The sequence below is a fragment of the Ovis aries genome, chromosome 5 (assembly GCF_016772045.2).
Source record: "Ovis aries strain OAR_USU_Benz2616 breed Rambouillet chromosome 5, ARS-UI_Ramb_v3.0, whole genome shotgun sequence".
Lineage (NCBI taxonomy): Eukaryota > Metazoa > Chordata > Mammalia > Artiodactyla > Bovidae > Ovis > Ovis aries.
In genome coordinates this window covers 87,664,834-87,688,181 of record NC_056058.1, presented here as the reverse complement: position 1 = coordinate 87,688,181, position 23,348 = coordinate 87,664,834, and the positions used below count along the sequence as shown (strand labels likewise).

General features: G+C 43.8%; 1 protein-coding gene across 9 annotated transcripts in view; it reads right to left on the bottom strand.

Annotated features, from left to right (window-relative positions):
• Nucleotides 1-22,729, bottom strand: part of POLR3G (RNA polymerase III subunit G) — a 52,552-nt gene extending 29,823 nt beyond the window's left edge. For 7 of the 9 annotated variants that reach the window (XM_042250742.2, XM_042250743.2, XM_042250744.2 and 4 more), the window contains exons 1-3: nt 22,004-22,729; nt 5,423-5,544; nt 3,182-3,311 (exon numbers count right to left, since the gene is read on the bottom strand). In XM_042250742.2, the coding sequence (XP_042106676.1) occupies nt 3,182-3,311; nt 5,423-5,544; nt 22,004-22,520 (769 nt within the window). In that variant the 5' untranslated portion in view covers nt 22,521-22,729. Of the gene's footprint in view, nt 1-3,181; nt 3,312-5,422; nt 5,545-21,203; nt 21,361-22,003 lie in introns of those variants that run through there. The other 2 variants (XM_015096190.4, XM_027970507.3) reach the window with 2 other exon arrangements.
• Between the last annotated feature and the right edge of the window lie 619 nt (nt 22,730-23,348).

Genomic DNA, 23,348 nt, shown 5'->3' with positions numbered 1-23,348 from the left:
TATGAAGACCTACAAGATCTTTTAGAACTAACACCCAAAAAAGATGTCCTTTTCATTATAGGGGACTGGAATGCAAAAGTAGGAAGTCAAGAAACACCTGGAGTAACAGGCAAATTTGGCCTTGGAATGCAGAATGAAGCAGGGCAAAGACTAATAGACTTTTGCCAAGAAAATGCACTGGTCATAGCAAACACCCTCTTCCAACAACACAAGAGAAGACTCTACACATGGACATCACCAGACGGTCAACACCGAAATCAGACTGATTACATTCTTTGCAGCCAAAGATGGAGAAGCTCTATATAGTCAACAAAAACAAGACCGGGAGCTGACTGTGGCTCAGATCATGAACTCCTTATTGCCAAATTCAGACTTAAATTGAAGAAAGTAGGGAAAACCGCTAGACCATTCGGGTATGACCTAAATCAAATCCCTTATGATAATACAGTGGAAGTGAGAAATAGATTTAAGGGCCTAGATCTGATAGGTAGAGTGCCTGATGAACTATGGAATGAGGTTTGTGACATTGTACAGGAGACAGGGATCAAGACCATCCCCATGGAAAAGAAATGCAAAAAAGCAAAATGGCTGTCTGCGGAGGCCTTACAAATGGCTGTGACAAGAAGAGAGGTGAAAAGCAAAGGAGAAAAGGAAAGATATAAGCATCTGAATGCAGAGTTCCAAAGAATATCAAGAAGAGATAAGAAAGCCTTCTTCAGCGATCAATGCAAAGAAGTAGAGGAAAACAACAGAATGGGAAAGACTAGAGATCTCGTCAAGAAAATTAGAGATACCAAGGGAACATTTCATGCAAAGATGGGCTCAATAAAGGACAGAAATGGTCTGGACCTAACAGAAGCAGAAGATATTAAGAAGAGGTGGCAAGAATACACGGAAGAACTATACAAAAAGATCTTCACGACCCAGATAATCACGATGGTGTGATCACTAATCTACAGCCAGACATCCTGGAATGTGAAGTCAAGTGGGCCTTAGAAAGCATCACTACGAACAAAGCTAGTGGAGGTGATGGAATTCCAGTGGAGCTATTTCAAATCCTGAAAGATGATGCTGTCAAAGTGCTGCACTCTATATGCCAGCAAATTTGGAAAACTCAGCAGTGGCCACAGGACTGGAAAAGGTCAGTTTTTATTCCAGTCCCAAAGTAAGGCAATGCCAAAGAATGCTCAAACTACCGCACAATTGCACTCACCTCACATGCTAGTAAAGTAATGCTCAAAATTCTCCAAGCCAGGCTTCAGCAATACGTGAACCGTGAACTCCCTGATGTTCAAGCTGGTTTTAGAAAAGGCAGAGGAACCACAGATCAAATTGCCAACATCCGCTGGATCATGGAAAAAGCAAGAGAGTTCCAGAAAAACATCTATTTCTGCTTTATTGACTATGCCAAAGCCTTTGACTGTGTGGATCACAATATACTGTGGAAAATTCTGGAAGAGATGGGAATATGAGACCACCTGACTTGAGAAATCTGTATGCAGGTCAGGAAGCAACAAAACTGGACATGGAACAACAGACTGGTTCCAAATAGGAAAAGGAGGAAAAGGGTATATCTTGTCACCCTGCTTATTTAACTTATGTGCAGAGTACATCATGAGAAACGCTGGTCTGGAAGAAACACAAGCTGGAATCAAGACTGCCGGGAGAAATATCAGTAACCTTAGATATGCAGATGACACCACCCTTATGGCAGAAAGTGAAGAGGAACTAAAAAGCCGCTTGATGAAAGTGAAAGAGAGTGAAAATGTTTGCTTAAAGCTCAACATTCAGAAAACAAAGATCATGGCATCTGGTCCAATCACTTCATGGGAAATAGATGAGAAAACAGTAGAAACAGTGTCAGACTTTATTTTTTTGGGCTCCAAAATCACTGCCGATGGTGACTGCAGCCATGAAATTAAAAGACGCTTACTCCTTGGAATGAAAGCTATGACCAACCTAGATAGCATATTCAAAAGCAAAGACATTACTTTGCCGACTAAGGTCCATCTAGTCAAGGCTATGGTTTTCCCAGTGGTCATGTATGGATGTGAGAGTTGGATGTGAAGAAGGCTGAGCGCTGAAGAATTGATGCGTTTGAACTGTGATGTTGGAGAAGACTCTTGAGGGTCCCCTGGACTGCAAGGAGATCCAAGCAGTCCATTCTGAAGGAGATCAACCCTGGGATTTCTTTGGAAGGAATGATGCTAAAGCTGAAGCTCCAGTACTTTGGCCACCTCATGCGAAGAGTTGACTCATTGGAAAAGACTCTGATGCTGGGAGAGATTGGGGGCAGGAGGAGAAGGGGACGACCGAGGATGAGATGGCTGGATGGCATCACAGACTCGATGGACACGAGTCTGAGTGAACTCCGGGAGTTGGTGGTGGACAGGGAGGCCTGGCATGCTGCGATTCATGGGGTTGCGAAGAGTCATACACGACTGAGCGACTGAATTGAACTGAACTGAATATCAGTAGCAGTTCTCTAGACATAAGGAATAAAGGTGATTTTTTGGGGGGGATGGGGGGGGAGCATACTGCACAGCATGTGGGATCTTACTACCTTGACCAGGGGTCAAACCCACACCTCCTGCATTGGAAGCGCTGAGCTTTAACCACTGGACCACCAGGGAAGTCCCAGGATGATTTTCAGTTTCTTAATATTTCTGTTTTCATAAATTTCACTGAACATAAAACACTTTTATTTTGAAAGGTAATCTTTAAAATATCAAAAAGTTAAAAATATATTTTCTGTTGCTGCTAAGTCACTTCAGTCATGTCCGACTCTATGCTACCCCACAGACTGCAGCCCACCAGGCTCTCCCATCCCTGGGATTCTCCAGGCAAGAACACTGGAGTGGGTTGCCATTTCCTTCTCCAAGGCATGAAAGTGAAAAGTGAAAGTGAAGTCGCTCAGTCGTATCCAACTCTTAGAGACCCCATGGACTGCAGTCCACCAGGCTCCTCCATCCATGGGATTTCCCAGGCAAAAATACTGGAGTGGGGTGCCATTGCCTTCTCCAATATTTTCTGTTAAATCAACATAAATATGCTTTTTCAGGATAGTTGATAATTTCTGACTAAATCAAATCAATCAACATTAAAGATCATATATCTTATGGTGAAACACTATTTTTTTATCTATAAACAGTGAACCACATAATCAGAGTCCAATACGCACCTTGTTTTTCTTCAGGTGTTTCTACAAAATAAGGCATTCTTTTCACAGTTTCTCTCAACTCTTGTTTCAAGGCAAGCACATAATCTTCACTCTCTCCTGTTTTTAGTGGCACTGGTTTATAGTCTGTATCCTGTTTACATTAAGAGGCAATTTAAAAAAAAATAAATGAAATATTTTAATATCCCTTTTGTCTATTTTCTGAAAACATGTCAGTTTTATTGAAAAATCACATTTTATAGACATTAAGTTTTACCATCAACTTAAAATATTTTGACCTTTTATTATCTATTAAGCCTTTTCACCCATCTCTTATTTTGCTTACTTTGTAAGTAGAAAAGGTACTTAATTTTCCTACCTACCTAATTTTTCTACTGATCACACCAACAGTCATTTGCTATATAGTCTGATGACTGTGATTCTGTATTTTAAAAATCAAAGCACCATGATAAAAGCAGTTGCTTTAGTCTCCTATAATGGTGGGTTCCTATTAGCCATGGTGGTATTAGTACGAGCAATAGCAATAAAAATTTTTAAAAACTGTGGTAGCAGCTACTATTTAACAAGCGGTTACTACAACCTGGATGTACTCAACATTCAGAATCCATGAATTCATCTAAAGTATCAATAATTCCCCTTTTATAGTGAGGAAGCTGAGAAGTGAATAGTCTGTAAGTCCATATAACACAAAAGTGGCCAAGCAGGAATTTGAACCTATACCTTCAATTGTTAAGAATTACAAGTACACACACATATGTATTATGTATGCATATATATTTATAATACAACAGGAGACACCAGGATGACCTAGTCAAACCTTCTGCCTGTGTGGAATTTACATTCTAGGGGAGAAAAATAAGTGAACAAATGGGGTAATGCACAATTTCAGACAGTGGTAACAGAGAAGGACTGAAGCCAGGAAAAGGAAAGAGGGACAGACAGAGCCCATGGAGACTGCAAATGACTGGTCCATCAGTAAGCACGCACTTCTCGGGAGAGTCACCTGTGAGCAGAGATCTGGATAAGAATATGAAGCCATCCATACAGAGAAATGGGGAGACTGATGGCGCCAGCCAGGGAAACTAACAGGGGAAAATGCCTAAGGGAAACAGGAGACCACCATGGCTAAGGAACGAGGACACTGGTGGGAAAAGGGTCAGAAGGACATCAGAAAGCCAGATCAGACAGAGCCTTTTAGCCAGTAATAAATTTTATTCCCTGCAGAAAACAATATTATGTATTAATATTCCCAAGCTTTAGAAGTAATCTCATACATGAAGAAGAGCTTCTTTTAAAAGGAAATCAATATAAAGTGACATTCTGTCTATACCTGAGATATTTACCTTTGTTTTTAAGCTGCACTGAATATCAGAAAGGAAAAAGATCAAGAGTAAAAAGTAGACTCTCCCCCGGTGGGACATCTAGATCCCAAGAACATCTGTTCAGGGTCCTCTACTTACAGAAATCTTTCAACAAAGGATACTTCCTTCTGAAAGATGGAAAAGATTCCTGGAAGGACTATCTGGTTATTTATGACAGATACTTATATTTTTCACATTTTGTACCACAGCACATGCACATCTGGAAAGGTAAGCTTAAGTTTTAAACTAAATGTAAAGTCAAGCATTAGATTAAAAATTCACACCAATTAAGTCTGCAGCATAATTAAATTTAAAAGCAATACTAAATGTAATAGAAATGCTTATATTTTGAAAAACAGTAACAAAATTAAAATTTACTTTAATAAAAGAAGGAACTAAGCAAAAAAGAAAAAAAAGCTCAGTGGGAAAAAAGGGCAAGTGGTATACTAGGGAGCAAAATTAAATTCTATAGATAAAAGATGAGAATAAAGTCATTAAGTGAAGGTCTGGCAAAACAGGAAGTGAGGACCACTATAAAATCTAACTTTACTTTTAAAAATACTATTTTAATATTGGAATATATAAATAACAGCATTGTAAGATACAAAAATTGAAAAAATATTATAGATCACAAAATATTGAATATATTCAGGGAAAAATATATATATAGCTTTTTGCATTTCAAGAAAGTAGTCTGAAAATTAGAAATGTTTCAGAAAAGAACAGTGGAAATACTTAAATTAAAGGTAAGTGACCATGTCTTTTACTTTCATACAGTTTAGGATATCGTAATGATAGCATATATTCAAGTCTTATACAGTATTTCAATTCTCTCTGAAACATGAAAAACATCCTGTGAGAATTTTGCTGTTAATATACTTACAGGAAACAGTGGAGGTGGTTTTAATACGACATCAGGTAACTTGTCACCTCTGCTAAATCCAACTGCTTCAATGTTAAAGGTATAAGCAGCACGTCCTCTTCCTTTATTCCCAGCCATTGGAACTAGTTATATCAGAAAAAGCAGACACATTAACACACTATTACTGTTCAGGTTTCATGGTATTGCAGTTCAGTTCAATCACTCAGTCGTGTCCGACCCTTTGTGACCCCATGAATCGCAGCACGCCAGGCCTCCCTGTCCATCACCAACTCCCGGAGTTCACTCAGACACACATCCATCGAGTCGGTGATGCCATCCAGCCATCTCATCATCTGTCATCCCCTTCTCCTCCTACCCCTAATCCCTCCTAGCATCAGAGTCATTGCCAATGAGTCAACTCTTCGCATGAGGTGGCCAAAGTACTGGAGTTTCAGCTTTAGCTCATTCCTTCCAAAGAAATCCCAGGGCTGATCTCCTTCAGAATGGACTGCTTGGATCTCCTTGCAGTCCAAGGAACTCTCAAGAGTCTTCCCCAACACCACAGTTCAAAAGCATCAATTCTTCGGCACTCAGCTTTCTTCACAGTCCAACTCTCACATCCATACAGGACCACTGGGAAAACCATAGCCTTGATTAGACGGACCTTAATCGGCAAAGTAATGTCTCTGCTTTTGAATATGCTATCTAGGTTGGTCATAACTTTTCTTCCAAGGAGTAAGCGTCTTTTAATTTCATGGCTGCAGTCACCATCTGCAGTGATTTTGGAGCCCCAAAAAATAAAGTCTGATTCTGTTTCCACTGTTTCCCCATCTATTTGCTATGAAGTGATGGGACCAGATGCCATGATGTTCGTTTTCTGAATGTTGAGCTTTAAGCCAACTTTTTCACTCTCCTCTTTCACTTTCATCAAGAGGCTTTTTAGTTCCTCTTCACTTTCTGCCATAAGGGTGGTGTCATCTGCATATCTGAGGTGATTGATATTTCTCCCGGCAATCTTGATTCCAGCTTGTGTTTCTTCCAGTCCAGCATTTCTCATGATGTACTCTGCACATAAGTTAAATAAGCAGGGTGACAAGATACAGCCTTGATGTACTCCTTTTCCTATTTGGAACCAGACTGTTGTTCCATGTCCAGTTCTGTTGCTTCCTGACCTGCATACAGATTTCTCAAGAGGCAGGTCAGGTGATCTGGTATTCCCATCTCTTTCAGAATTTTCCACAGTATATTGTGATCCACACAATCAAAGGCTTTGGCATAGTCAATAAAGCAGAAATAGATGTTTTTCTGGAACTCTCTTGCTTTTTCCATGATCCAGCGGATGTTGGCAGTTTGATCTCTGATTCCTCTGCCTTTTCTAAAACCAGCTTGAACATCAGGAAGTTCATGGTTCACATATTGCTGAAGCCTGGCTTGGAGAATTTTGAGCATTACTTTACTAGCATGTGAGGTGAATGCAATTGTGCGGTAGTTTGAGCATTCTTTGGCATTGCCTTTCTTTGGGATTGGAATAAAAACTGACCTTTTCCAGTCCTGTGGCCATGCTGAGTTTTCAAAATTTGCTGGCACATTGAGTGCAGCACTTTGACAGCATCATCTTTCAGGATTTGAAATAGCTCCACTGGAATTCCATCACCTCCACTAGCTTTGTTCGTAGTGATGCTTTCTAAGGCCCACTTGACTTCACATTCCAGGATGTCTGGCTGTAGATTAGAGATCACACCATCGTGATTATCTGGGTCGTGAAGATCTTTTTGTACAGTTCTTCCGTGTATTCTTGCCACCTCTTCTTAATATCTTCTGCTTCTGTTAGGTCCAGACCATTTCTGTCATTTATTGAGCCCATTTTTGCATAAAATGTTCCCTTGGTATCTCTAATTTTCTTGACGAGATCTCTAGTCTTTCCCATTCTGTTGTTTCCCACTATTTCTTTGCACTGATCACTGAGGAACGCTTTCTTATCTCTTCTTGCTATTCTTTAGAAGTTTGCATTCAGATGCTTATATCTTTCCTTTTCTCCTTTGTTTTTCACTTCTCTTCTTGTCACAGCTATTTGTAAAGCCTCCCCAGCCAGCCATTTTGCTTTTTTGCATTTCTTTTCCATGGGGATGGTCTTGATCCCTGTCTGCTGTACAGTGTCATGAACCTCATTCCATAGTTCATCAGGCACTCTATCTATCAGATCTAGGCTCTTAAATCTATTTCTCACTTCCACTGTATTATCATAAGGGACTTGATTTAGGTCATACCCGAATAGTCTAGCAGTTTTCCCTACTTTCTTCAATTTAAGTCTGAATTTGGCAATAAGGAGTTCATGATCTGAGCCACAGTCAGCTCCCGGTCTTGTTTTTGTTGACTATATAGAGCTTCTCCATCTTTGGCTGCAAAGAATGTAATCAGTCTGATTTCGGTGTTGACCGTCTGGTGATGTCCATGTGTAGAGTCTTCTCTTGTGTTGTTGGAAGAGGGTGTTTGCTATGACCAGTGCATTTTCTTGGCAAAACTCTATTAGTCTTTGCCCTGCTTCATTCCGCATTCCAAGGCCAAATTTGCCTGTTACTCCAGGTGTTTCTTGACTTCCTACTTTTGCATTCTAGTCCCCTATAATGAAAAGGACATCTTTTTTGGGTGTTAGTTCTAAAAGGTCTTGTAAGTCTTCACAGAACAGTTCAACTTCAGCTTCTTCAGCATTACTGGTTACTTTTCATGGTATTGCAAGAAAAGTGAAACCAACATTTAAAAGCAAAATATACTCCACCCCTTAGGTTGCATGGCTCATTTAAAACACTTCTGGAAAGCAAAACTTGTAAAGAAACAAATACGGGATAAACTGATTCCTAAACATGTCCTCCTTAGTCGAGCTTGGAAGGTATGGTGATGACGGTCTCAATGACCTCACACAGACTGGCTGGAGGGCTGACCCTAGGGCTTCTTTGTGATGCTGCCCCAACCACTGTGCGGTCAGCTGGTACGATTCCCTCCACCGCTCTGTGGTTCTGCAATGGGATCTCAGATATGCATTAACAATATGGACCAGCAGGGGCTGTGCTGATGAACACGGGACACCTTGTTTTCCAAATCAACTTGAAGACTATCAGCAGTCATACATACTTTAAATGCTTTAATGATTTATTTATCCCAAAATCTGAGTGTCAGAAAGAATCCTTGAGATCTATTCCAAAGTCCTCCTTTTAGGAATGGGAATGGACTCATAAGACTTTGAACAGGTCTGTCCAAGCAGAAAAAGTTGTGAAAGATAAACCTGTGCTCTGTAACTTTAGGGATAAAGTTATCATTGTTAGAGAACAATATCATTCTTAAGTCCTATACTGAACTTCTGAGTCATCTGAAACATGACTACTCGATATAGTTGATGCTTGAACAAAATGGGGTTAGGGGCACTGACCACCCCACGCAGTCAAAAATCCGTGTATAATTTTACAGTCAACCTTCCAAATCCATGGTTCTCCATTCTCAAATTCAACCAACCTCAGTTTGTGTACTGTTAGTTTTCACTGAAAAAAAATCCACATATTAAGAGGACCCATTCAGTTCAAGTTTGTGTTGTTCAGTCAACTGCAGTGTGAAAAGAGGATTCCTACACTAGGGCCCTTTCACTATAACTCACTGGACTATAGTGAAGATTATAATGCACATTCTTTAAATCTTTCCCCCAATCATGATACCGAGTATCATTCAACTCCGTTAAGTCCAAGAAAGCAAGAATAGGTCCTCCATACCACTGTAACAGTTACCTCCCTTTTCTCCCTGACCATTTCTGTGTTGAGAAAACCAGGTCACTATCCTCTACAATGCTTTTCCAACTTCAGCCCTAAGGAATGTGCAGATTATTATTCAGAAATCTTGTCAAAAAGGCAGAATCTGAACCAGCTGGCCAAGGATGAGGCCTGAAGATGGGCATTTCTAACAAGCTCTCTGAAGACAGCAGTGTTACTGGTTTACAGACCACACTTTGAGAGTAGGAGGGGTGGACAATCTCCCATACCGTGGATTTCAGTGACTGCATACATGAGATGTGGTTTAACATTCCTCTGCTGCTGCTGCTAAGTCGCTTCAGTCGTGTCCGACTCTGTGCGACCCCATAGACGGCAGCCCACCAGGCTCACCCATCCCTGGGATTCTTCAGGCGAGAACACTGGAGTGGGGCGCCATTGCTTTCTCCTAACACATTCCTCAGAGAAGGCAATGGCACTCCACTCCAGTACTCTTGCCTGGAGAATCCCATGGATGGAGGAGCCTGGTGGGCTGCAGTCCATGGGGTCGCTGAGTCGGACACGATTGAGCGACTTCACTTTCACTTTTCACTTTCATGCATTGGAGAAGGAAATGGCAACCCACTCCAGTATTCTTGCCTGGAGAATCCCAGGGACGGGGGAGCCTGGTGGGCTTCTGTCTATGGGGTCGCACAGTCGGACATGACTGAAGCGACTTAGCAGCAGCAGCATCAACGCATTCCTCTACTCCCTGTATTTTCTATAAACAGATGGACTAGAGGCTTACTCAAATTTAGGTTTGATTTTTTACAAAAATACTCAAAAGAGATGCTGTTTTTCCTACTGATCACATGATGCATATGAAGTCTCTTTCAGTGATGTTCTTCAGTCATTGGGGTCACGTGCTGTTAGTCTGTTTTGTCCAGTATAAAGCTAAAAAAAGAGTCCAAACATAAGTGGACCCACGTAATTCAAATTTGTGTTGTTTGGAGTCAACTATAACATGAAATCAGTTCACTTAATGATTTTTAAAACTGCAGGTATTGATGATCATATTCTAGATTTACAAGTTCACTATGGATTACAATGTGGTGATAAAACAAATTTTATTATTTCTTTCTTAACTTGAATCCCACCAGTAATCAATTCCCCTCATCTACTATTTAGTTACTATGAAATACAATTCATATAGAAAAGATACTTATTTTAATAACCAAGCTCATGCCAGTTGTCCACACTAAGAGAGGGAAAATATACAAATGGCCTTGTTTCAATTGCTGAGTCACTAAAACATATGCTGAATCTATAGAAAGCAGGTCTCCCAAGTATGAGAATTGCTGAGCACTGGGAAGACTGATGCTGAATCTGAAGCTCCAACACTTTGGCCACTGGATGCGAAGTGCCAACTCATTGGAAAAGACCCTGATGCTGGGAAAGATTGAAGGCGGGAGGAGAAGGGGACAACAGAGGATGCAATGGTTGCATGGCATCACCCACTCAGTGGACAAGAGTTTGAGCAAACTCCAGGAGATGGTGAAGGACAGGGAAGCCTGGCAAGCTGCAGTTCATGGTGCTGCAAAGAGTTGGACACAACTGAGCAACTGAACAAGAACTCACATCTTCACTCTGAGGAAAACCCACCTAAAAAGAGAGTATATCAGCTGTCGTTACTTGATGGAGTATCTCCTGAGAGCTATCAAATTCTGCTGACTCTAAAGCTTCATATTTATTAAGAAACCTGTGGGTATATAAACTTGATTATCATTAGTGAATGCACTGCCCTTGGCAGAAAAATCAATCCTAACTCTTGAGATACCCTTAATAATTACATGGCATTCTGGCCTAGAAATCCATTTCTTTCTAGCTTGGTTATCATGAGTCAGTTTTCCTGTATCTGGAGAAGTTGCTAAACTTCATTCGCTTCTCCTGCAGAACTGAGAGTCAATGGCTGGACTCTGGTAACAGTCTCTTGGCAAAACAAACAACAGACTCAAAGGCTGTGGCCTAAGCTTCACTGTCTGAATCCCTTGAAATCCTTTAAGTTGATTAAGCCATTTCCATGGTCCTTTTTTATCCTGCTAAGCTTCTTGAATGAAGAGTTTTTTGTTTTTTGTTTTTTTTTTTTTAACCAGCTTTCCCCATTTTCTCATTATCCAAATCGCCCTCTACTTCATGTGGGCCAATTTCATCCAGTTAATATTGAGTATTCCAGGCATTCAGACAGCACTGAACAAAACCAAGTCTCTGCCTTCAGGGCTTATATTCTGGTGGATGAACAACGATAAGTATGTAACATAATATTATGTGCTCCTGTAGTGGGCTGAATTACCCCCTTACCTGTGAATATGACCTTCCTTGTTTGTAAATAAAGTCTTTGGAGATGTAATCAAATTAACATGAGGTCATAGGAGACTGGGCTTCCCTGACAGCTTAGTTGGTAAAGAATCCTGTTGCAATGCAGGAGACCCCAGTTCGATTCCTGGGTTGGGAAGACCCACTGGAGAAGGGATGGGCTACCCACTCCCGTATTCTTGGGCTTCCCTTGTGGCTCAGCTGGTAAAGGATCCACCTGCAACGGAGGAGACCTGAGTTCCATCCCTGTGTTGAGAAGATCTCCTGGAGAAGGGAAAGGCTACCCACTCCAGTTTTCTGGCCTGGAGAATTCCATGAACTGTATAGTCCATGGGGTTGCAAAGAGTCGGACACAACTGAGCGACTTTCACTTTCACTTCACTTTCATACAAGAGAAGGGTGAGCCCTCTCCTAGTGACTGATGTCCTTATAACGGGGGTGCTTGGGCAGACAGAGGCACACAGGGGAAACACTACGTGAAGATGGGAGCACAGACTGGAGTGCCATAGCAGCAACCCAGAAACATGAGGAGTGCCAGGAACCACCAGAAGCTGGAAAAGAGGCGCTGAACATTCTCCCTCAGAGCCTCCAGAGGGAACAAACTCCACTAATACCTTGACCTCAGATTTCCGTCTCTAAAAGTGAGAGAATAAATTTCTGTTGTGTTTAAGTCACCCAGTTTGTGGCAGCTGTAGGAATCAATATAGCTCTGAAGAAAAATAAATCATGGTAAAGAATAATGAAGAGGTGTAGTACTGACTTTTTCACATAAGTGCAGTCTTTCTGTGGACAATAAGCTGGAGCGGTGGTGTGCTGTAGAGGGACTAAGAGTTCTAAGACAGAGGAATGAGGTGAAGATGGCTATGCTGCTACTGCTGCTAAGTCGCTTCAGTGTCCGACTCTGTGCGACCCCATAGACGGCAGCCCACCAGGCTCCCCCATCCCTGGGATTCTCCAGGCAAGAACACTGGAGTGGTTGCCATTTCCTTCTCCAATACATGAAAGTGAAAAGTGAAAGTGAAGTTGCTCAGTCGTGTTCAACTCTTAGCGACCCCATGGACTGCAGCCCACCAGGCTCCTCCGTCCATGGGATTTTCCAGGCAAGAGTACTGGAGTGGGCTGCCATTGCCTTCTGCAGAAGATGGCTATGCACGGAAGGCAAAACAAGGGCAGGAGAGGAAGCCCCAAGATGCAGTATCTGAGGAAGAAGCTCATGCAGGTGAGAAGCAAGGAAAGGCTGATTAAGACCAGAACTTGTGGAGCCCTATGTGAGCTTTGGTAAAAGGTTTGGCTTTTATCTTATTGTGATGGGAATGATACTGAGGCAGATGCTGAAATGCAAAGGTCCCTAACAGTCCTCAGTGGCAAAATCCACTGGACTATTCCCCTTGTTCATGCTCTTAGACGTCAAAGGTATGCTGCTGTTGTTCAGTCGCTCAGTTGTGTCTGACTCTGTGTGACCTCCTGCACTGCAGCACGCCAGGCTTCCCTGTCCTTCACCAACTCCTGGAGCTTGCTCAAACTCATGTCCATTGAGTCAGTGATGCCATCCAACCATCTCATCCTCTGTCGTCCCCTTCTCCTTCCTTCAATCTTTCCCAGCATTAGGGTATTTTCCAATGAGTCAGCTCTTCACATCAGGTGGCCAAAGTATTGAAGCTTCAGCATCAGCCCTTCCAATGAATATTCAGGGTTGATTTCCTTTAGGACTGACTGGTTTGATCTCCTTGGTGTCCAAGGGACTCTCAAGAGTCTTTTCTCCAGCACCACAGTTTGAAAGCATCAATCCTTTGGTGCTCAGCCTTCTTTATGGTCCTGCTCTCACATCTGCACATGACTAATGGGAAAACTATAGCTTTAACTATATGAATTTTTGTTGGCAAAGTGATATCTCAGCTTTTTAATATGCTGCCTAGATTGTCATAGTTTTCCTTCCAGGAAGCAAGCGTCTTGTAATTTCATGGCTGCAGTCATCGTTCACAGTGATTTCGGAGCCTAAGAAAATAAAATCTGCCCCTGTTTCTATTGTTTCCCCATCTGTCTGCCATGAAGTGATGGGACTGGTATATGCAAGGCATACCACTCATTATTGCCTTCATCCTTATGAAACTGTCTATTCTCCAGGCTTTAGTCTGATTGCAGGTTCCTCTAACTCATGACCAGTTTTTATCTACTTCTCTTCTTAAAACTTCCTAAATATGGATTTCCTTAAGGTTCAATCTACAGTTCGGCTCCTTATCTTTGGAAAAAGCACCCCCTCTCAGGGTTTAATAACGTCCTCCATACAATTACCTCTACCACTAACCTTTGTTCTGACTTTCATCCCATTTTCTTACTACCAAAAGAATATTTGGACAGTACCTTAAACTCAGGGCTTCCCTGGCAGCTCAATGGTAAAGAATCTACCTGCCAATGCAGGAGACGGGGGTTTGATCTCTGGGTTGGGAAAATTCCCCTAGAGAAAGACATGGCAATCCACTCTGGTATTCTTGCCTGGGAAATCCCAAAGACAGAAGATCCTGGCAGGCTATCGTCCAAAGGGTTGCAAAACAAATGGACACAACTTAGAGACTAAACAACAACAATCTTAGCTTCAAATACTGAGATCATCTCTCTATAGTAACTAGCTCACTTTTCATATAGAATGTCCCTATTCCTGTCCACAGTATGCTATTTCCCCAGTCACCAATATTTGAAGATTTAGAGTGAGTCAGGATTGATTTATCATTCTGTTTCACCCCTCCATTGGAATCAATCATCTAAGTGTTTTCAAAATGTCCCTTCCTTTCCGTTTTCTCTACCATAATTCAGTTTGGCTCTTTCCACCTCACTTTTGATGGCTGCAGATTTTGTAGTATCCCCTGTTCTTCCTGTTTACTTTATTCTGTCACACTATTCATTCTAAAGCATTGTTCTGATTAAATGCTTCTCTTCTCTTCCCTCTTGGCTAGATAATTAAGTCCAAACTCGCTATTCCAAGTATTGAGAGCCCTTTTATGATGCTTGCACGGATCCTCCTGACTCACTGACCTGTAATCATTTCCTGACTAGCACGTTTTTCACTGGAAACCACTTCCTCCTTGTCTGGCTGCATCCCTTTTCACCTTAAGATCCAGTTTAACTTGCTCAACATCACAACTGTCAGTTCCTCCCAACTTGCTTTTGGAAAGATTCTTCTGTTTAAATACATGGATTTTTAAAAACTCAGGTGATATATTTTGCCATTATCTTCAATTCTGGAAGAAATACAGACAATGTCTCTTTTGAGAAAAGCATCTTTTCCAAAGGAGTTTCACTTCCATTTTTTTTGTTTCTTCAAATATATTAACACTAGAAATCTTATATTCCCCACTGTTTAGCAGAATACTCTTTATACAGCAAGTCTCATAATCAATGTTGTTTCCTTATTTATTGACTTATGGTTGACTTGGAATGGAATGCAAAAGTAGGAAGTCAAGAGATACCTGGAGTAACAGGCAAACTTGGCCTTGGAGTACAAAATGAAATGGGGCGAAGGCTAACAGAGTTTTTTCAAGAGAAGAACCAGTCATAGCAAACACTGTCTTCCAACAACTCAAGAGAATACTCTACACATGGACATCACCAGATGGTCAACACTGAAATCAGATAGATTATATTCTTTGGAGCCAAAGATGGAGAAACTATACAGTCAGCAAAAAAAGACCAGGAACTGACTGTGGCTCAGATCATGAATTCCTTATTGCAAAATTCAGGCTTCAACTGAAGAAAGCAGGGAAAACCACTAGACCATTCAGGTATGACCTAAATCAAATCCTTTATGATTATACAGTGGAGTGACAAATAGATTCAAATAGATCTGCTAGAGTGCCTGAAGAACTATGGACAGAGGTTTGAAGAACTATGGACGAAGGTTTGGGACACTGTACAGGAAGCAATGATCAAGACCATCCCCAAGAAAAAGAAATGCAAAAAGGCAATATGGTTGTCTGAGGAGGCCTTACAAATAGCTGAGAAAAGACAAGGAGAAAAGGAAAGATACACACATTTGAATGCAGAGTTCCAAAGAATAGCAAGGAGAGATAAGCAAGACTTCCTCAGTGATAAATGCAAAGAACAGAGGAAAATAGAATGGGAAAGACTAGAGATCTCATCAAGAAAATTAGAGATACCAAGGGAACATTTCATACATAGATGGGCTCAATAAAGGACAGAAATGGTAGGGACCCAATAGAAGCAGAAGATATTAAGAAAAGGTGGCAAGAATACACAGAAAAACTATACAATCTTCAGGACCCAGATAACCACGATGGTGTGATCACTCACCTAGAGCCAGACATCCTGGAATGCAAAGTCAAGTGGGCCTTAGGAAGCATCATTATGAACAAAGCTAGTGGAGGTGATGGAATTCCAGTTGAACTATTTCAAATCCTGAAAGATAATGCCGCGAAAGTGCTGCATTCAATGCGAAACAAATTTGGAAAACTAGCAGTGGCCACAGGACTGGAAAAGGTCAGTTTTCATTCCAATCCCAAAGAAAGGCAATGACTAAGAATGCTCAAACTACTGCACAATTGCACTCATCTCACATGCTAGTAAAGTAATGCTCAAAAGTCTCCAAGCCAGGCTTCAACAGTACATGAACCATGAACTTCCAGATGTTCAAGCTGGTTTTAGAAAAGACAGAGGAACCAGAGATCAAATTGCCAACATCTACTGTATCATCGAAAAAGCAAGAGATTTCCAGAAAAACACCTATTTCTGCTCTATTGACTATGCCAAAGCCTTTGACTGTGTGGATCACAATAAACTGTGGAAAATTCTGAGAGAGATGGGAATACCAGACCACCTGACCTGCCTCTTGAGAAATCTTATGCAAGTCAGGAAGCAGCAGTTAGAACTGGACATGGAACAACAGACTTGTTCCAAATAGGAAAAGGAGTACGTCAATGCTGTATATTGTCACCCTGCTTATTTAACTTATGTGCAGAGTACATCATGAGAAACGCTGGGCTGGATGAAGCACAAGCTGGAATCAAGATTGCCAGGAGAAATATCAGTAACCTCAGATATGCAGATGACACCACCCTTATGGCAGAAAGTGAAGAGGAACTAAAAGCCTCTTGATGAAAGTGAAAGAGGAGAGTGAAAAAGTTGGCTTAAAGCTCAACATTCAGAAAACTAAGATCATGGCATCTGGTCCCATTACTTCATAGCAAACAGATGGAGAAACAGTGTAAACAGTGTCAGACTTTATTTTTGGGGGCTCCAAAATCACTGCCGATGGTGACTGCAGCCATGAAATTAAAAGATGCTTGCTCCTTGGAAGAAAAGATATTACAAACCTAGACAGCATATTAAAAAGCAGAGATGTTACTTTGCCAACAAAGGTCCATCTAGTCAAAGCTATGGTTTTTCCAGGAGTCATGTATGGATGTGAGAGTTGGAGTATGATGAAAGCTGAGCACCAAAGAATTGATGCTTTTGAACTGCGGTGTTGGAGAAGACTCTTGAGAGTCCCTTAGATTGCAAGGATCAAGCCAGCCAATCCTAAAGGAAATCAGTCCTGAATATTCATTGGAAGGACTGATGCTGAAGCTGAAACTCCAAAACTTTGGCCACCTGATGTGAAGAAACGACTCATTGGAAAAGACACTGATGCTGGGAAAGATTGAAGGCGTGAGAAGAAGGGGACGACAGAGGATGAGATGTTTGAATGGCATCACTGACTCCATGGAAATGAGTTTGAGCAAACTCTGGGAGTTGGTAAAGGACAGGGAAGCCTGGTGTGCTGCAGTCCATGGGGTTACAAAGAGTCAGACACAACTAAGCCACTGATCTGAACTAATGGTGATTTGATGAGCAAATTTCCCCTCAGAAATACAACTTATTCAGCTAACTATTAAGAATTTTTGTTTTCATTTGTTATCTTCTGGAACTAAGTTTGGGACCTGTTTGTACACTGGAATCATCAGGAGAGTTAAAAAAACAACAGCATGAAGAGAAAAAAACTAAAGAAACCCTCCAACATCACCCCAAAACAAGGAAATCAGAATCTGCAGAGGTAGGATTTAGGCAGTACTGCTACTGCTAAGTCACATCAGTCATATTCAACTCTGTGCGACCCCATAGATGGCAGCCCACCAGTCTCCCAAATCCCTGGGATTCTCCAGGCAAGAACACTGGAGTAGGTTGCCATGTCCTTCTCCAAGGCATGAAAGTGAAAAGTGAAAGTGAAGTCACTCGTCATGTCCGACCCTCAGCGACCCCATGGACTGCAGCCTACCAGGCTCCTCCATCCATGGGATTTTCCAGGCAAGAGTACTGGAGTGGGGTGCCATAGGACTTTTTAAATCACCCCCAGGAGACTCCAGTGTGTAACCTAAATTACAAACCATGGCTCCAGACTGAACTTCCCATTATATAGGAAAGTGAGGCACTGAAAGGTCAATGGAGCACCTAAAGACAGAGCTAATTCCTAACAAAGTCAGGACTGGGTTAAAAGTTCAGGTTACCTTTCCATTGTCCTTATATTTATATTATGCTGCCTGTAGCACACTTTGAGGTTAGCTGAAGACGTTTCAAATCCTGGCAATATCTTTAATCTTTACAATGAACTGAAATAGTAATGGCAAAATAAATTGGATTGAAAGATGTAAAATCAGATGTACTACCCTTCCTTTTTGGGATGCCTCCTGAAAATTCGTATTCAACATTGTTCTGAGAGAGCTTCATGGGTGCAGTTCAAGCACCCAGGAGCTGACCTGTGAAAGCCTATTCTAATTAATAGCAGAAACAACCCTGAGGCAGAGATTGAGCTCAGTTCGGAAACTCCTTCTCACTCTAACGTTTTATGAGTTGTAATTGCGGCTGAACTGTGCTGTTCTCCACGTCTCACACAGTTAAGTTTCTTGCACATATTCCCGAGGTGAATAATACACAGATACGAGCAGACACGGAAGCTAGGAGAGGCACTGAAAGCCAGGTCACAGTATCTTTCCTGATGAATGACACCTAAACTGCCCTAATTAGAAACTAATAGTCATGCTGACCTTGTCTCCATCTCCCTTGATCCCCTCATCTAACCACAGAAGACAAACAGCTCTGTGTCCCTTCTTACTAGTTTGCCTTTCTTTACTTCTGCCTTAGTTCAGGGCTTCAGCAGCTCTTGGCTGGATCTCTAACACAGAACAAGTAAACTCATGGCTGCCTGTCCATGCTCAATCGCTTAGTCGTGTCTGACTCTTCACGACCCCATGGACTGTAGCCCTCCAGGCTCCTCTCTCCATGACATTTCCCAGGCAAGAATACTGGAGTGGGTTACCATTTCCTCCTCCAGCGGATCTTCCTGGCCCAGGGATTAAAGCCATGTCTCTCTGCATTGGCAGGCAGATTTTTTACCACTTCTCCACCTGGGAAGCCCCTCTAATGGCTAGACTCATCCTTTCAATCCATTCTCCAGTCATCTCTCTTGAACACAAACCTTAATGTATCACTCTTCTTAACTAACAGAGCTTTGGGGTCTACCTTTCCACCTCTTGCTTCCTGCACTACCCGCTCATCCCAACTCTAACCACTCCCAAATCTGCTATCCCTGCTGTCACATGTTGCATCCCTTCCGCCTGGAGTGCCAAGTCCACCTGACCAAGGCTCACCATCACTGAAAATTATATGCAAATACTACTTCTCTTCTATCATTTCTTTCACCCTAAGTGGAGGCAGACCTATCTCTTTCCTGTTTCCCAAGTGCTACACTGCTTTGGGGGCTTCCCAGGCGGCGCTAGTGGCAAAGAACCTGCCTGCCAATGAGGGAGACATGAGAGATGCGGGTTCGATCCCTGGGCCGGGAAAATCCCCTAGAGGAGGGCATGGCAACCCAGTCCAGTATGCTTGTCTGGAGAATCCCATGGACAGAGGAGCCTGTGTCCATAGGATCTATGGTCCATAGGGTCACAGAGTTTGTCATGGCTGAAGGGACATAGCACACACACTGCTTTTATTGCCCCTTTAAAAAATCATGTTGTAACTGTCAGTTCTTGTCTATCTCCTCAGTAATTTCTTCAATTATCCACTCTTCAAGTATTTATTAAGTACCCTCTGTGTCAGACCATCTTCTACACAATTGGAATATAATAGTGAACAAAACAAAATCCCTGCTTTCATAGTGCTCACAGTCTATTATGGGAAATGGAAAAAAAAATGTACTTTATAGAAAGTGTCAGGTAGTGATCAGTGCTATGAAAAAAAAAAAAAGTAAGAAACATGGGTGCTATTATAGAAAGACTAGATAAAGAAGTTCTCCTGTATCTTGTAATACTTGAACACAAACCTGACACAGCGAAGGAAAAAGTCATGCTGAGAACTAGGAAAGGATATACAGAAGAAAGTGTACAAGAGGATCTGTAAGTGTGAAGGCCTCTTTGAAGACTCATTCACCTTTTCCTGTCCTATTACTAACCAGAGCCTGGCGAAAGTCCAATAAAAATTGGGAGAATTATTGCTGAGCTCACAGCCTGGTAAGGGTATCACTGCAATTCACCTCCCTTTGACTAGAGGAAAAATAAAATGACAGAGAGGTCTGTATGTCCCTGCTGAGATCATGCTAACAGTGGTCTTTTAAGGCCAGCTCAAATTGCTACTCCGAAACAGTTCCTTCCATGCATATTCTCATAGAATCTAGTTTTCACTTTCTCTGGGGACTTAGCTCATTTGCTTTATATTGCCAATATTTGTGTGCAAATATTATCTTCCTTCAAATTCCTTGAGAACCCAGATTGTGATCTTAAAAAAAAAAAATTCTGTACTTGTACACATCACTTAGCTTGCAGAACTGAATGTCTGGATAAATTCTAACTAGGTTAGGCAAATATTCAGAAAGGCTACATCCTCATCCAAGACTTAACTGTAGGGGAGGAGAATACACCTCTCCCTCTATGAAGGCTTATTAGTAGCTGCCACAGTAAGTGTTTTCATAATTATCTTTCATAATGCTGTCTCATGAGTCTTTATAATTTTTCCTGGCTGAGCAGGGAGGTTAGTCAAGTTCTCAAGAGAATTTTTGAAGCCTAATTGGGGGTTTCAACAGCGAGAAGATGCAGGATGGGGACAGGAGGAGGCTGGTGTTATTAGTGGGGGTGATCTCTGCAGCCGGTGGGGCCACACCCATGTCATTATCTGCTTTCCCTGTCTTCTCAAGGTGCGGCTGCTTCCACCTCTACTTTACTCTTCCTCTACCAACTTTCTTTGCTCTCTTCCAAGAGCGGACAAACTCACCAAAAACAAGGGAAGGCAGGGGAACGAATATATAATTCTTTTAGAAGAGAAGAAAACCTTATCAACAACATCCCTCCCTGGGATACAAGATAAAGTGCTAACAGTTAAGAAAACATACTGAATATCCTGCCCTTAGCTGCAAGTCTGCGGCAATGACTCGCGTTTAAGTCCATCACACCATCGGCATTAAACTGACCATCAGTAAGAGCATCAATTCCCTTCTAACTCACCGCAAACAGTCCTAAGAAGTGTAGGCTAGGTAAACTGTGGAAACTACGATTTTTTAAGAGTGTGAAGGGATTAGGAGAAGGGGAACCAAAAGCTTAATCTTCCAACGCCCCTCAACCCAGAGGCGCTTCCTTCCACCTTCTCCACGTGCCCCTTTAACTACCCCCCACACACACCCCCCCAACTCCTCCCAAGCCCTCGCTTGCCTCCTCAGTTACCTGCCTGCTAAGTCTCGAGGCTTGGGGAAAGCGTGCAGCTGAAGTGCCGGCCGGCAACCAAGGGGTGCAGACCGAAGGTTCCGGCGCTCCAGGGCCAGCCGGTTCCACCTCTGGAGAAGGCGCGCTCCTCCCTCCACGCGGCCTTCCAGCGGCGTTCAGATCCCAACCAGTTATCCCCGCCCACTCCCTAGCGAGGCCCCGCCCTCCGGGCCCAGAGCTTTTTTAGCCCTCGGCAGGCGCCGTAGTCGGCCAGCCCCGCCTCCCTGCCCCCACCCCCAGCCTTCGCCCGACTCCTTCCGCGCTGGCTGGAAATGCGCGTAGCGGCGGGCGGCGGGTGGGCGGCCTGGCTTCCTCGCGCTCCCACCCCCTCGCCCGGCTCTAAGGGCTCTGCGGTCCGACCCCCCTGAGGTTAGGAAGCGTGTCACTTTGTGGATCTCCCGACTACTGCATTGGCCCGTGCGTTAACGTTCCTGGTGCTGCGGCCAGTCACGGCTGCGGTTGTTCCGGCGCCCCGGCGCGGGGACAGCGGCGTCTGCTCTCCGCGGACCCGGCGTCAGGGTGCGGGCGGACGCGCCAAGCAGCGCCTCTCCCCGAGTCCTTCCTCCTCGCCTAGTTCTCCACACACACACACTCACCGCAGCCGCATCCCCCGCCGCCCCCTCCCGGCTCTGCGCCTCGTCCCCGGCTGCGGGCAGACAGCTCTACACCGCCGCAGCGCCCGAGTCTGGACCGCCCGCGAGAAGGCGCACATACATACACGCGCGCGCCCACAAACCCCCTCTTGGCTTGGGCCTCCATACCCCGCGCAGCATGTCGGCGCTCGAGTGGTACGCCCACAAGTCCCTGGGCGACGGCATCTTCTGGATTCAGGAACGCTTCTACGAGTCGGGCAACCGCGCCAACATCTGGCTGGTGCGGGGCTCCGAGCAGGACGTGGTGATCGACACCGGCCTGGGGCTGCGCAGCCTCCCCGAGTACCTGTACTCCTCCGGCCTCCTGCGGGACCGCGCGGCCAGAGAAGACGCGGCGTGCCGGCCGCTGCTGGCCGTGGCTACCCACGTGCACTTCGACCACTCGGGCGGCCTCTACCAGTTCGACCGGGTGGCGGTGCACCACGCCGAGGCCGAGGCGCTGGCCCGCGGGGACAACTTCGAGACCGTGACCTGGCTGTCCGACAGCGAGGTGGTGCGGGCGCCGAGCCCGGGCTGGAGGGCCAGGCAGTTCCGAGTGCAGGCGGTGCAGCCCACCCTCGTCCTGCAGGACGGTAATGCGCACCCCCCCACCCCTATCCCCCTTCTCGGGCGCTTGCTGTCTCATTTAAGGGAAGGGATTGGGGGAGAGATGGTTCCGAGGGATGCTGAGGGGGTGAGGGGGGGGGGGGTTGGTTTGGTTTGTCACATCGCAGAAACACTTGATTCAGTTTCTCCCTCCCCCTCTCCCCGGGGGCCAAAAAGCCCACTCACTCCACCATCGAGTCGCTGGAAGGCCATCGCAACCTTTCCTACAGGAGACCAGCCAGCTCTGACGCCGGGTACCGAAGCCTCGCACTCGACTGAAAGCCAGCCCCACCCCCTAGTCAGTTTCCTCTGGAAGGTCTACGGTGTGCAGTAACACCACCAGAGACTGGTCACTAGGATTTCCATTCTTTCCCCCGCAGACATGTCCGTCATTTGCAGGCACTTTTCTAGCGAAAAGACTCCTAAGGAATGATGCTTCGTGGAGAGAATGAGTGTCGTTGGCTCTGTGCTTTTTGAGAACTGCTCACTCCATCGGCTCAGTACGGACAGTGCCCACCTGTAGGCTTAGAAGGCCATTGCAGAGCAGTGATTCTAATCTGCTCACGCCTCTTTAGCTTCCAGATAGGTTTCTGCTCCTGATGCTGCCTCACAAGAGAAAAAGCTTGATAGTGAACATACGAAGTAGAATGTGCCTGAGTCTTAACGTTATGACAGCTCTCTGTTCTGGCTGAAAGCCAGGCCTGAGATAGATTAATAAGGAGGCTGTTCCCATAATGGTGAAGTATGTGGACTAATGCATAGATAACCTTGGGCCTCTTTGGCTCTGCAAAAAACAGAATGGGATTCAGAAAGAAATTAATGGAATAAAATAGTGTAGGGTTCCAACCCTTCCAACACCACACAGGCA